Source organism: Stegodyphus dumicola, chromosome 3 (genome assembly GCF_044657685.1).
Source record: "Stegodyphus dumicola isolate Sdum_Otavi_A_Nest chromosome 3, ASM4465768v1".
Classification (NCBI taxonomy): domain Eukaryota; kingdom Metazoa; phylum Arthropoda; class Arachnida; order Araneae; family Eresidae; genus Stegodyphus; species Stegodyphus dumicola.
In genome coordinates this window covers 9868191-9881402 of record NC_140770.1, presented here as the reverse complement: position 1 = coordinate 9881402, position 13212 = coordinate 9868191, and the positions used below count along the sequence as shown (strand labels likewise).

Below are 13212 nucleotides of genomic sequence, written 5' to 3'. Positions count from 1 at the left end.
AGTTATATTAATTTGGAAAGTGTTACACATTTTTAAAAGTAAATGAAAAATCAGGCTTTTGGAAGTTGAAACTTAAAAATTCTTCTTTTCAAGATAAAAAGATAATTTTATATACACGCTTTTGTTATTTTTAAGAAACAATGAGTACTCTCTTATTTTGCTCTTTGAATTTGGCGGGACAGTAAGCTTGCAAGTTCCCAGGGGGATAATATAAGTGCACCTCTCGGGCACTTCTTACACTGCACCTCCCAGGGAATATGAATTAAAATTTCAGCTACTTGCGTATTAATGAAAACATCTTGGTGCAAGTGGTAGTTTTTTGTGCCCTTTTTTAAAAAGACTCCAGCACTATCAATATTTCTTCAACATATGAAGAGAAAAACTTGCATTCTTCTTCTAGTTTTTTAACTTTTTTTTGCTATTCTTCTCTTGAAGTACACAGAGATCTGTTTTTGCTGCCCCCCACCCCCCCCCAAAAAAAAAAATTGCAGAGATTCTGCTTTGTCATGCAATCCTCGACAGTGGTGGCTATCTACGAAATGCATTTCCTCGTTGTTTCCCTTTAGAAAATTTTAAGCAAAATTCAATATTCTTGCAGAAATTTTAGCACAGTTTCTTCTACTTAGCAAATCCACAAGCTCGTGTTTTAAAACTAGTTTAAGGCAAAATATATCATGATTTGTTTATAAAAACCATTTGAACTTAAAATAGAACCAAAAAGAACACGTACGGAAATAACGGTGTTGCTTGTCTGAAGGATTGTTTTCAGCATGGTTGCCAGAGTTTGGCACATCCAAAAATTTTGTCGACTTCTACTCGGGTGGTTGCATTAATACAGAAGTACCAAATTTCACTATAGAACCAGTCAAATTCCTCAGTGCTAGGACTTATGTCTGACATACCATAAAGAGTGTGGAACTTATGAAACCAATGAACAAACTGGTAATCGTGCTACCCACACAGATGGCTGGTGCTATTACTTTCCAGAAAACCATAACCTACCATTTTGTATATTTAAGAACTAGGCTTGTGTATTTTATGCCTTTGGAGTTGAGACTCTCAGAGTATGCATTGTTTAGAGAAATCTGTGGGGTTGAGACTTTGTAAAAAGCACAATGTTCTGGGGTTGTGAAGCACTTATTGAAGAAACAAAGCATAGAGGACTAAAAATATTCTGTGTGCTAGAATATCCAAGACTCCTGAAAATGCAGTGTAAGTGAAGTTTGTGTTGAATGCTGAGTAACATTTGAATGCAAGATTAGTCAGAAGTGCAATGGTTGCTTTTCCAAAATTGGACATAACATTGTATCATTCTTGAGTGATGAATATAATATATATAATGCTTTAATGTGCACAATGTCAAGGCTATGTATGATGCATTATAGTGTAGGTTTTTGATGTTTTTGCTTAAAAAAATTCAAAGAATTGCATAAATTTGCTGGTAAAGAACGACTTTAAAAGCAACTGAAAATCTAATCTAAAAAATTAGTGGATTGAAGTTTACTCTTCCCATTTGTTCCCAATGATGATATTGCTGATGCGATTTAAATAGGCAAAAATAAATATAGATAACAGAAATAGGCATTTCTATTTGGCAGAAAAGTACCACGTAATTTAATACAACTTTGATAAAATTTTTATTAATGTAGTTATATTAATAAAAACTACATCAATTAAATTTAAATTATCTTTTTAAGAAAATAAGATGAAAGATGTTTTTGTAAAAAAAAAAAAAAGCTTTTATTTAAAACTCAAAATTATTAATGTACTAGAAGAAATAATTTGTCATACAGTTTCATGGGAACGAAAAGATTAAATAATTCTCTTTGTAAAATTCATCTATAATTTTACATGATGACTAGCAAAAATATGGGCCATCCTTAATAAATTTATGAAGATAATGACTTATACTTCTGACAGTGCAATTCAATTAATGTGTGTTATTTGGGAGCCCATGCTTTTACTATTCGTGATGCAAAATTGTAGATTTTCTAACTAGAATTAATCTCTTGTCTTCATGAAATCATATAAATTATCTTTCTTTTATTATTTTAAGAATTTTAAATTAAAGTTTATTTTTTAATTTTTTAACCTTATTTTAATTTTACCCGAAAATAGTTTTATAGACTAAAAATAATCTTAATAGCACTCTATCAATTAAATTGAGTTGAAAAATCACTTTTTTTTTACTTCTAGCAATTGTTACATAAAATGATCAATAAAATAAGAGTGATTTTTGAAAATCAGCCAAAAATTCAGAAATTAAGTTAGTTTTCATGGAGATTTAAGATTCTTTTTTGATCTAATCAGTGACATCAAAAGTAAAATTCTGATATTTTAAGTTTGTTCATTAAATGAAGATATGTGCAAAATAATCATCTGAACATTAAAAAAAAATGAACATTTTGAAAAAAAATTGCTCTACAACATTGCAATCATTGTGAAAGTTTGAGCAGTAAGGCAAAAATGCCTGTTCATCACAAGGTTTGACATAGAAGTGATTATCTCAAGACTACAGTAGGTAATATTTGTGTTGAATATGGTATTCTGATCATTCATGATATCATAGCGAAAACTGTTCCTTTTAATCGAGCAGACTGTGTCTCGGTGGGTAGGATTTGAAAACTGAAGGTCAGAGTTCGAAACCCATCAAATGCAAGTTACCTAAAACTTAATTTTGGTAATATGAATTGTTACATCTTATATTTTTTCTCACTGTAATTTCTGTATGTCCTGTAATCCATTATATGCTTGCAAAAGAATTCTCATTGTGTGCAAATGGGCTATAATTGTTTATTTTCTAATTTTTCTTTAACGATTTAAAATTCCTTTTTCCATTTCAGGGCCAGCAGAATGCCTTTTTAAAAAGCCTTATTATGAATCTTTAAAACAAGCTCTTAGGCCTGGAGGAATCATATGCTCTCAAGGTACATTGTTGTTTTTCATATTAACAAAAGCAGATTTATTTTTATATTGCTCCAAATTGCACTGTCTTCTACCGAAATTGCTATTCTTGTAAAGTAAAAATATTAGGAATGATTGAACAATATTATTTGAAAAAATATTACATAGAAAATGTATCGTAAAGTAATCGCTCATGATGACCACCTGTGGTGGTCGTCATGAGCGACACTGAGAACATAAATAATGGAACATGTTTTTTAAGGCAACCATTTCCACCAAATTGCAGATTTATAAAGTGGATGGTCCATCATCTCACTTGAACTTTTGATTCCTCATTATCTTAAGGTATAGGGCATATTTATTGTTTTTAAAAACATAATTAATGATTTGGAAACACCTTGAATGTAGTTCCTACTGCAGTTGTAACCACATAATTCTGCCTTAATATACAAAACTAAAATCTTGCAGAACTGTGGACGATAAAGAAGTTTTAATGCCCTGTGAGTTCATAACATTATTCAACTAGTGTGAACTATTACATTGTAACAATTTTTCATAATTTAATGGGGAAAAGATGTAAATGTTTAGAATCACATAATGCAATAGATGAATGCTTCTCAAACTTTTTTCAGTTGGTGACCACGCTTAAAAATTAAAAATATTTTATGGATTATTTTATTGTCCTCTTTAAAGTTAATAAGAGAGCTGTATTTGTTTTTAAGAATTCCATTTATTAAGGCTTAGGGTAATCTTGATCTTATTAACTAAAAATTAAGTGTTGATACTTGCATTCATGAGAAGCATCGGCCTACCAGTTCTTGTACTACTGTTCTATGCTTGGATGCATGCTGATAAGCTTAAGTTTGAGATTGGCACACACATGAATGTGATTTCAGTGTTTAGTTTTCATTTGATATTTCATATGAAAACCTATATTCAGTTCAGTGCATTCCGTTTTCACTGGTAATGAGGTCCTGTTGCATTACAGAGTTCAATTAACCATTCTTTTATTCAACAAGTTTTTTCAGTATTGTATTGCAAGGAATCACAAACCCTTGAAAAATAATTGTGATCACTTTTGACATACAAAATATGTCATTGCGTGATTTTTCTTCAGCAAGAATGTCATTTTTTACTAAAAAGGATTCTAAGATTGGAAATAACAAATTTCTGTTTTTTTTTTTTAACTAACCCACAAACCAAGTTTCCCGTCAGACCTTTTTTATTTCTCATGGGAAGTGAGAACAGTCAGATAATTACTTTGTAGACTGATATTAAGTTCATTTAGTTTTGAGAATAGTACATCTGAAAGCTTAGACAGTGTACGTAGCCACATGCCATCAGCAAGAAATGACTTAAAATCTTGTTACTTAAATAACGGGACATTCTTGCAAACCTAAGAGAACCAGAATTTGAGAACCGATTCAAAAACCACAGTTTGAGAAACTTTGTATTAGATCGTCCACCAAATAACATTCAGTCAAAGCAATATGTTGGACAAGTCTGATTTAGTGCTCAACAATTGTTTAATAATGCGACATACTATTCAGCAGGTTCTTATGTTATTTGACCTGTCAATTACCTAAATTTTTTTGAATAATCATTTGGACTTGGAGCACATTGCTTCTCAGTTTTAAAATGTTAAATTTTTACAAAATTGTATTCAGATAGCTCAGAGAATGCTTTCTCAATTGAAATCCCTCTTGAAACACGCGTCTATACTTTTGACAATAAACAGCATTGTCAAGCAGTTGAATGTGTGACATTTAAAAGGAGAAGAAAAAAAGACAATTTGAAAAAGCTTTAGTTGTGCATTATGAATTTCTGTTAACTGATTAGTGGCTGCCCAGCTGGCATAGGGATTAGTGATACTGATTTCAATACCAGTGGGCCCAGATTTAAATCTCTGGGAAGATTTTAAGCGTACAATGATTGTGTGGCAAAGAAGACATCCAAAATAAATGAGCTGAAATCATCTTCAGAGTTTAGGGGTGAGGGAGACTAGGACCATAACCCGAGGTGTTGTTCCTCGGAATTCCAGCTTGGGCAGCGGCTTACCAGTTAGCAAGGCCAATCTGTACCTGATATACCTAGATGTTGGCCTTGTTTCAGTCTGTATTTTTCAACTGCCCAAACAACCAATAAAAAATGTTGTGTTTTGTAACATTTGTGACATAACTGAATTGTGGTGTGATAATGCATAAGTTTTGCATCATGATAATGCACCTATTTGTGAATTTTTCCCAAAGTTCAACAAGTATGGATTTGTAATCTCTGTTCATCTGATATAGACTAAACTCTGTTATTTCTAGGGCTAAAACTGCTGCTTCTCAGTCACTTTTGTGTCTGTTAATGCAATAAAAGAAAATACAGGATGAATCCTGAAGTGATTTCATTAAAATGACTTTAAATTAGGTTTTCAGAATTAGGAAAAAAATCATTACGATTTGAGGGGATGTAATAAGTACTGAATAGTAAGATTGAAATCTTTTAATTGCAGTAGTAGGAACTTTTATGCTAACTTTTTTTTTGGGAGGAGGGACTAGCTGCCTAAAATAGTTATTTATAAAAGAAAGGAAAAATATATAATTTTTAATGAGTCCAGCTAGTGTAATTTCACGTGTGTATCTGGTACTTATAAACAGAGATGAACTACATTTTTTGCTTTTAAATCGCTTTATTTGTTAATTTGTGGCAAAGATTTAATTTAAAAGAAAAATATCTTGCATTTTGACAAATGGCAACACATTTCTATTGAATTGCTGAGTTTGTTTATTAAATTTGAAACATGGGTATTTTATGCTTTACTTAGTTACATTGCTTTTAAATCAGTGATTTTTAATGAAAATACATTAAGTAAGCATGAAATGCAGAATAAAATAAATAAATAAATAAAAAATTCAAAAGATGTACACATGTTTAAGTAAAAGATTGTGTATTTAAAATTTGGTAACTCTACATGTCACTATTTTGTACAATGTGAAGAATATACAACATACATATTCAATAAGATATTAAGTCATTGATTACTATAAAATATGAGATCATGCAGTAGAGATTGGATATATACAAATAACCAATATACCTAATGTTACAAATTATAAAGACACTGGTAATCACCAAAGAATATCATTGAGTGGCATTTACCAGAGCAAAAAAACTAGTTTAATAATTATCCGATTCCTCAATGCAAATTCAGAATATCTGGTACGCAGTTTTAATATTAAATATCTTGGCCATTTTTATTACAATTTTCCTATTCAAGAATATTGTTAATTTTAATGTATAGCACTGTATTTAAGAAGTGTTTACAGTTCCTTTAACTTTAGTTTTGTTTTTTATTAGGTGAATCTTTCTGGTTTGATCTTGAACTCATGTCAGGTATGGTGAAAATATGTAAAACACTATTTCCAGTTGTAGATTATGGTTCATCTTACGTCGCTAGTTACCCTGGAGGGCAGATAGGCTATTTGCTTTGTAGTACATCTCCGGTAACTCATGTTGTTATTTTCTAGATGTATTAAGCTTTTTATTGGTATCAAATAAAAATGGGAATATTTGATTTTAATAACATATTTACACAAAATTTGTTTGTTTTAGGAAACAAATTTTAGGGAACCTCTTCACAAATTTTCCTCCGAAATGCTAAGAGAGTTAAAACTGAGGTATTATACTCCTGATGTACACCGTGCTGCCTTTGCTTTGCCCTTATTTGTAGCTGAAGTAAGTATGTCACATCTGTGCATATGGGTTTTTTGACAAATGAATTTGCTAAGCAAATGACATTTCTTGTATATACCATTAAATTTAAGATTATTCATGGAGCATATGCAAGGTTTTTTAGGTACAACTTAATTTTCAAAGGTGGTTTAGATTCCATATACTGTTTCTTTATAAAAAAGTGCTTTTCCTAAGCTTTGTACTTTAGATTGAAAAAAATCTGCATTTGAATGCTTAAAATTGAGGTAGAAACAATGACATTTCAGGGTCCTAAAAAAAAGGCGGTCAAAAATTTATGTAAATAATCCCTAAATATTTCAGAAATTAATAACTTACTTTCGTAAGTGCTGTTTGTATTTAGCAACATATATCATATGTGTGACAATATACAACTTGGAGATTATGTAATGCTGGGGGAAAAAAAAAAAAGCTTGCACTGCATTAGCATCAAATAAGATTTACAAAATCAAAGTTGCCCACCAAAATATTTCTGTATTTTATTGTTGAACAGTATTATAAAGGTTATTTGGCAGAATAGTTTCAAAATTTTGTAGTGGCATCAATGCAATTCAGATTTTAAAAATTGTGATTTGTTGCCATACATCTGAAATTGGCAATAGTAAATATGATTAATAATATTAATTATAATTTAATACAATTTTATCAACATTTCAACAGAACTTATTTAATATATTGATTGTATTTAATAAACTTAACATAAGCAATTTATTTAAAATAACTGTGTATATATAAACATGCTGGAAAATTCTGTTTTACCTAACATCATTTTGCTAGAAATTTATGAAATACATTTCAAAGTAAATTGGAAAATTATGTAATGAGGATGTAAAAAAACATATCCTGTGAAAATTGCTGCTAGGATTTTATATGTAAATATTAAATTAAAATTAAAACTAATCAAGCAAACTTGATTTAGGAAAACTGTGTCGTTAAATATCAACTAATTATTTTCTGGTAAAAGTAAGGAAAAATTAAAAGAATCAATAATTTGTTAATAAAGGAAATAGTGTTCATGCTAATTGGTTTACAGTAGCAACTTTAGAAAATAAATGGCCAATTTGTTAATCAAACAGCTAGAAAAATGTATACAAACTTGAGACACTGACATTTATACACTGACTTTTTTCTCGGACATCTGTCTCATTCCTTTGAGACAAAGTTTGAGAGTGAATTTTATGCCTTTGGAAAATCTTCATAGGTCATAGACTATTCCAGCTTTTAATAACTATTTAAATGAAAGCCAGTGGAATTGATTATCTTTTAAAGTTAGTATACATTGTAGAGTTCAGGCTCACTTCTGTGTAAAAACTGGGATAGTAGTAACTGCACAAGAGAAGGGTTAAAAGTACCCTTTCTTTAAAATTTACAATGAGTCAACTCGACGCTAAGAAACTATGCCTCTGCTTGGGCGGTAACTAAAAATCAGATAACGAAACTAAAAGTTTGAAGATATTAACAAGTGATAGAACTTAACTACAGGGTTCAGCGAGATCCTGTTTGTTAAACCCCCTTTGAAACTAGTGGCAGCAAGTAAATGCAATTAAGTCACGTGAACCAGCTATAAGCAAACTTTTAAACAGCAGAGGTGGCGGCTGTAGCCTTCTTCTTTCCTACTGAAAACTTTTCTTCAAAGTTTTCAGTTTTTAAACTGTTTCTTCAAAGTGGAAACTTGCATTCTTTCACGAGTACTATAAAATTTGGTTAATCTTTGGATTATGGTAGCGAAAATTTGGCGACCAACCCTGCTAGTTTTTGTTTGGATGTCATTTTGTTCTCACGAAGTAAAGGCATGTTTTGTTTTTTTACTCAACATTTTTTTCCAACAATTTGCTAGCCGAATTACACTTATGCTAGAACTTTTATGGAACAAAAGTACTTAATCATGACGAAGATTAGGTGTGAAAGTTGGACATTGTGCAGAATCACCCACTGCTTGCCGTGTTTTTAAGAATTGCACATACACGGTATCATCCATGTACACGTCCACCTATTTTCACTTAAAAAAAAATCCCAGAATTGCACAAAAATGGCATTGCGCACACTCTTGACTTTATCCGTGTACACTGTTAAAGTCTTAGCTAGTAACCTTTATCGCCAAACTACCTGTTACCATATTCCAAAGATTATCCCAAAATTTAAATATTCTGGCAGTGACAATTAGGAGAAGGCTGATAGGAAAGCTTAAAATTAAACTTGTTAGTTAAACCAAATCCCTACAATGTAATACTTCTTTTTGGTGCTGTTCTATTTCGTGCAAATATTTTTGATTCATTATAAATCGTAAAGTCTTAATCCTGGAGATTTACAATGCATAGATCTAGATAATCCACAAACTTTCACTGTAAACAGATATAAATTTTGCATGATGTACTTGCTTTTTTTTTTCCTTTCAGCAAATGGGACTGAAGTGGCAAGTTGGTAATACAGAGTCTGACTGAAGATCTACAGACTGACTACTCCATTCGCTGCATTTCAAATAATTTTGTTTTTGTATGATGGATAAGTCTTAGTTTACTTACTACTTATAATGCAGTTATGATTAGTAATATGTATTTACAATTTTTCAAAGTAAAAAATATATTATATTTATTTAATTGTTAATACTATTTTTCGATTCCAGTATAATGCCTAAAAACTACACAACAAACAAAATTTTGCTTGGTACGTCAATGAATTACCTTACTTGTATAAATATAAAACTGCATGTTGTTTAGTGACAATGAAATTCCACTAGACAGTGGTTAATTTCTAACGTGGAATAAAATCTGTTATTTACTGTATCGCAGAAAAAAAGGCAACAATTTATATTCTGTATAAAGTTAGTAACATGTGAGGACCATATCTTAACATGTAATTTTGATATCATACTGATTATATAATCCAAATATGGACCAAATTTTTTGCTAGATATAGAAAAAGATTATAGAAGTCCAATAATTTTCTTTACATTGATGAAAATTTTATAGCTTTTATCCATTCAGCTGTTCATTATTATTAAATTTTCTACCATTAAAAGGAATTTGATATCAATTTAGATGGTTTGCTAAATAGTATTATACCAAAATTAACATTTTCTACCAATTTGTGAAGTATATTTTATATGCTTTGTCCAGTATTCAGGGATATATATTTTTATAATTCAGTGCATTTGATATTCAGACTTATGTAATATAATTTTTTATATTTCTAATGTCACTAATATGAAATTATTTTTAAGGCTGCTGATTGTAAAGTAAGAATAGCATGCATTGTAATTTTGTGTTCAGCTCAGTTTCTGGTTTGAATAAAATTTACTGTTTTATAAAATATCCTCTTATTCTGAATTGGAAATTTTTGGCAAAATTGTTGAATGCACGAACACTACCTCTTTACAAACTCTTAATTACACGAAAGTAACAATATTATTTGTCTGTTATATTAACACTTTTAATGCCGAACGATAATATATTATCTGATGCCACTTTGCTATTTGTATTACAATATATATATATAAAATGGTCTATTTGCATTGCAAATGAATTAAATTGTTTTGGTGAATTGGATTTTCTTGAAGATTTTTACATTCAAAGATTTAGCTTGTTTAGTTAATGAAGTCCAATCCAGTCCTTCCTAATCCTTTTAAGATTAATTTCTATTACTGCCAACAGATGGCACTACCTTCTTGTAGCTCCAAATTTTAGAGTCTAAGTCTTGCTGCTTTCCAGAAAGACCTTGGACCATTCACCATAATGTGTGATGTAACAGATTGTACATTTTATTCTATACTTATAGTAATCGTGACATAAGATATGGAAGTAAAGGCCTCCGGGTCGAATATTTTTCCATGAATGAAGATCTCTACTTCTTTCTTGGAGATTTCTTTGCTTCTGATGAAGAGGGACATGTACCAGAAGCAAGAGTGTTCTTGACTAAATCGGCATTAAGTCACCAAGGTTTAGCCAATCATTTAAAATTTGTGGGGGTGTGGGGAGGGAGACTCATATAGATGTAATTTTTTTTTAATGATTGATTTTCAGCGTAATCAACAGATTCAATTTATTCTGGGCGGGGGATTTTTTTTTTTGCCTGTTTACATTAGCAAATTCTCTTCCAATGAGGAATATTCTTAGAATATTAAGAACTGAAGGTACAGCATCTAATAATTCCCAGAAACTTTTATGTTATGGTTTTCACCAAGAATAATTCACTTGGTGGAATTTTTAATTTATACTAAATTACTTTTCCTTCATTCTCTCAAATAATTCTAAAGTGTGTAAACAATATTTGGCATTCTCACTTATGCCAAATTTCAAGACATGCCAATATAAAAAGTCTCATATATTTTATCTTACAAAATTTTGAATAAAAAAAATTGAATTTTTAAGCTAAAATAGTTCAAATCTAGCCATTTCTCCTGCCACTTAATTCTGTGCGTATCTCAAATTTCAGAGTGACCTATGTAGCATTATCTAGGGTGTCACCTACTCTTGCATTACATTACAAACTAGTATTTCTGGACACATCCATACTTTTAGAGATGATTAGAGGGTCACGGATTGAAGAAACATTTTACAGGGTTCCCACTCAAACAGGAGAATAAAATTCCCCGACTTTTCCAGGTATGTTTCGAGAAAATTCCAGTCTATCCGCGTAATGTACATTGGCTGTGCTAAGAGGTAAATTAATTATGGTATTACTTGTATTGTGTAGCAAATTCACTTAATTATTCCATAAATCCCAGCGGACATTTATTCTTAATTATTCTTGGTATACTTGTTTGATAATTTTATTTACTTTTCCACTTAAGAAACTAAATAAAATTTAAGATATATACATTGGATAACAAATGTACGTTTTATTTAATTATTACTCATGATCATGACTAGTTCAACACAAGGCTAATCCAGTTTTTATAAATCACAATGCAATAGTTAGGTTAGATTTTAGGTAAATTTAATTTGTGTGAGGTGTCTTTTTAAAAGGCACCTTAACACTTGAAAACACAAATATAATTACAATAGTTGTTTTCTCCACTAAAGATCGAGATTAGAATCTGCCCGATCTGGAATAAAATAAGGCTTTTTTTTCTGCAGCTAAACGAAAGAAAGAAATCTATTTAATGATATTTTTTTAATAAATTGAGGTATTTATATTTATTTCGCAGCATACATAAGGAAAAATAAGTGCATTAAATTTCGTGATGGTATGTCATCATACTGCTAGAATTAATTTCAGGATTGTGCCAGAGAAAATTTCCTAAAATTTGGAAATATTATTTACTAATGATAAATAAATTTAGAGGGAAGAAGCAATGATATGAATAACATAAAAATTGAATTAGAATAATCAACGATATTTTACTGCAAAATGACAAGGTATTTATTAAAAAGAAGAAGAAAAGAAAAAAAAAAAAAAAGGTTTAAAAAGATTTTGCGGTAAAATCCTACTATACGTTATTACGGCCTTCGCACAATTTTGAAAATTGTCGCCAAGAACAAAATGAGCCGTTTACTGCTCATCATCATGTCGCCAAATCCCGCTGTACCATACACTTTTGTCATAACTGCCCTCTTGTTCAAGGTTTTCTCCCGAGCTACCAACCCTCTCTTCAGTATGCATTTTCTGCATGAAGTTGTTCTGCTGAAGTTAACCAATAAGTAAATTTTAAGAATCAAAATTAATAAATGAAAATGAATTATAATTCTCCAGCTATTGCCCTGATCCAAGACTCTATTACACATGCTTCTATATTTTTGTTGCCACATATATTGAGAAATTTTTCACCTAAATACATTGTTCCAAATGGCATAAAAACATAATATGCAAGAAGCATTTTTGTATACATAACTGAAAAATTGAAGCTATTCTCACACATGTACGTCACTCGTGGCTCATATTGCAGATGTTAGAAAGCCTGTGCATGAACGAGGCTTCGGATTAACTTTCATACATAACTGAATGGATCTTTGCCCTTTTTTAGTTAATAAACACTATTCAGCTATTGTGATTTTCATTTTGACTCGTATTCTAGAAGTTCTGTAGAACAGTTAAGACCACTGTTCTATTATATTCAGTATTATTTTGTGCTAAAGAAAACATTCTCCAATTGTTACATGAATAACATATTAAGAGGTCATCTTTGTCATTAACCACTTACTAAATACTCAAATTGATATACTATGTGGACTACAATATTTTCATTTGCACAATTTTGGGAAGGCATAAAAGCACAGTAAAGGGCCATTCCCACTGGGGTTTATCTGAGCTGAGCCAGTTCCATGTGTCGACTAACTCCGCTATGCCTGCAGTTCAGATTTTTCAACTTGCTGCCCTATGGGAAAAACTGGTTTTGGAAATTGGTAACGGAGCTACATCCGTTGTCTCCATTAGCTGAGATAAACCCCAGTGGGAATGGTGAACTCTTTATGATTCAACTTGAAGAAACCAAACTCAAGCGACTCACCATTTGTCCATCAACACAGTTGTGCCACAAGAAAGCTCTAATCCTGGACATGCGATGAGAAAGGTGTTGCACAAGGGTTCCAGTTGCATTGTGTCAGAAACAGCCAGAACTAGTTCACAGGAAGA

The 13212-nt window shown here is 30.9% G+C and overlaps 1 protein-coding gene across 3 annotated transcripts in view; it reads left to right on the top strand.

Annotated features, from left to right (window-relative positions):
* Positions 1-9953, top strand: part of SpdS (Spermidine Synthase) — a 38185-nt gene extending 28232 nt beyond the window's left edge. For all 3 annotated transcript variants that reach the window (XM_035357421.2, XM_035357423.2, XM_035357420.2), the window contains 4 exons: positions 2844-2927; positions 6250-6395; positions 6505-6627; positions 9039-9953. In XM_035357421.2, the coding sequence (XP_035213312.1) occupies positions 2844-2927; positions 6250-6395; positions 6505-6627; positions 9039-9083 (398 nt within the window). In that variant the 3' untranslated portion in view covers positions 9084-9953. The remainder of the gene's footprint in view (positions 1-2843; positions 2928-6249; positions 6396-6504; positions 6628-9038) is intronic.
* Positions 9954-13212: the final 3259 nt, after the last annotated feature.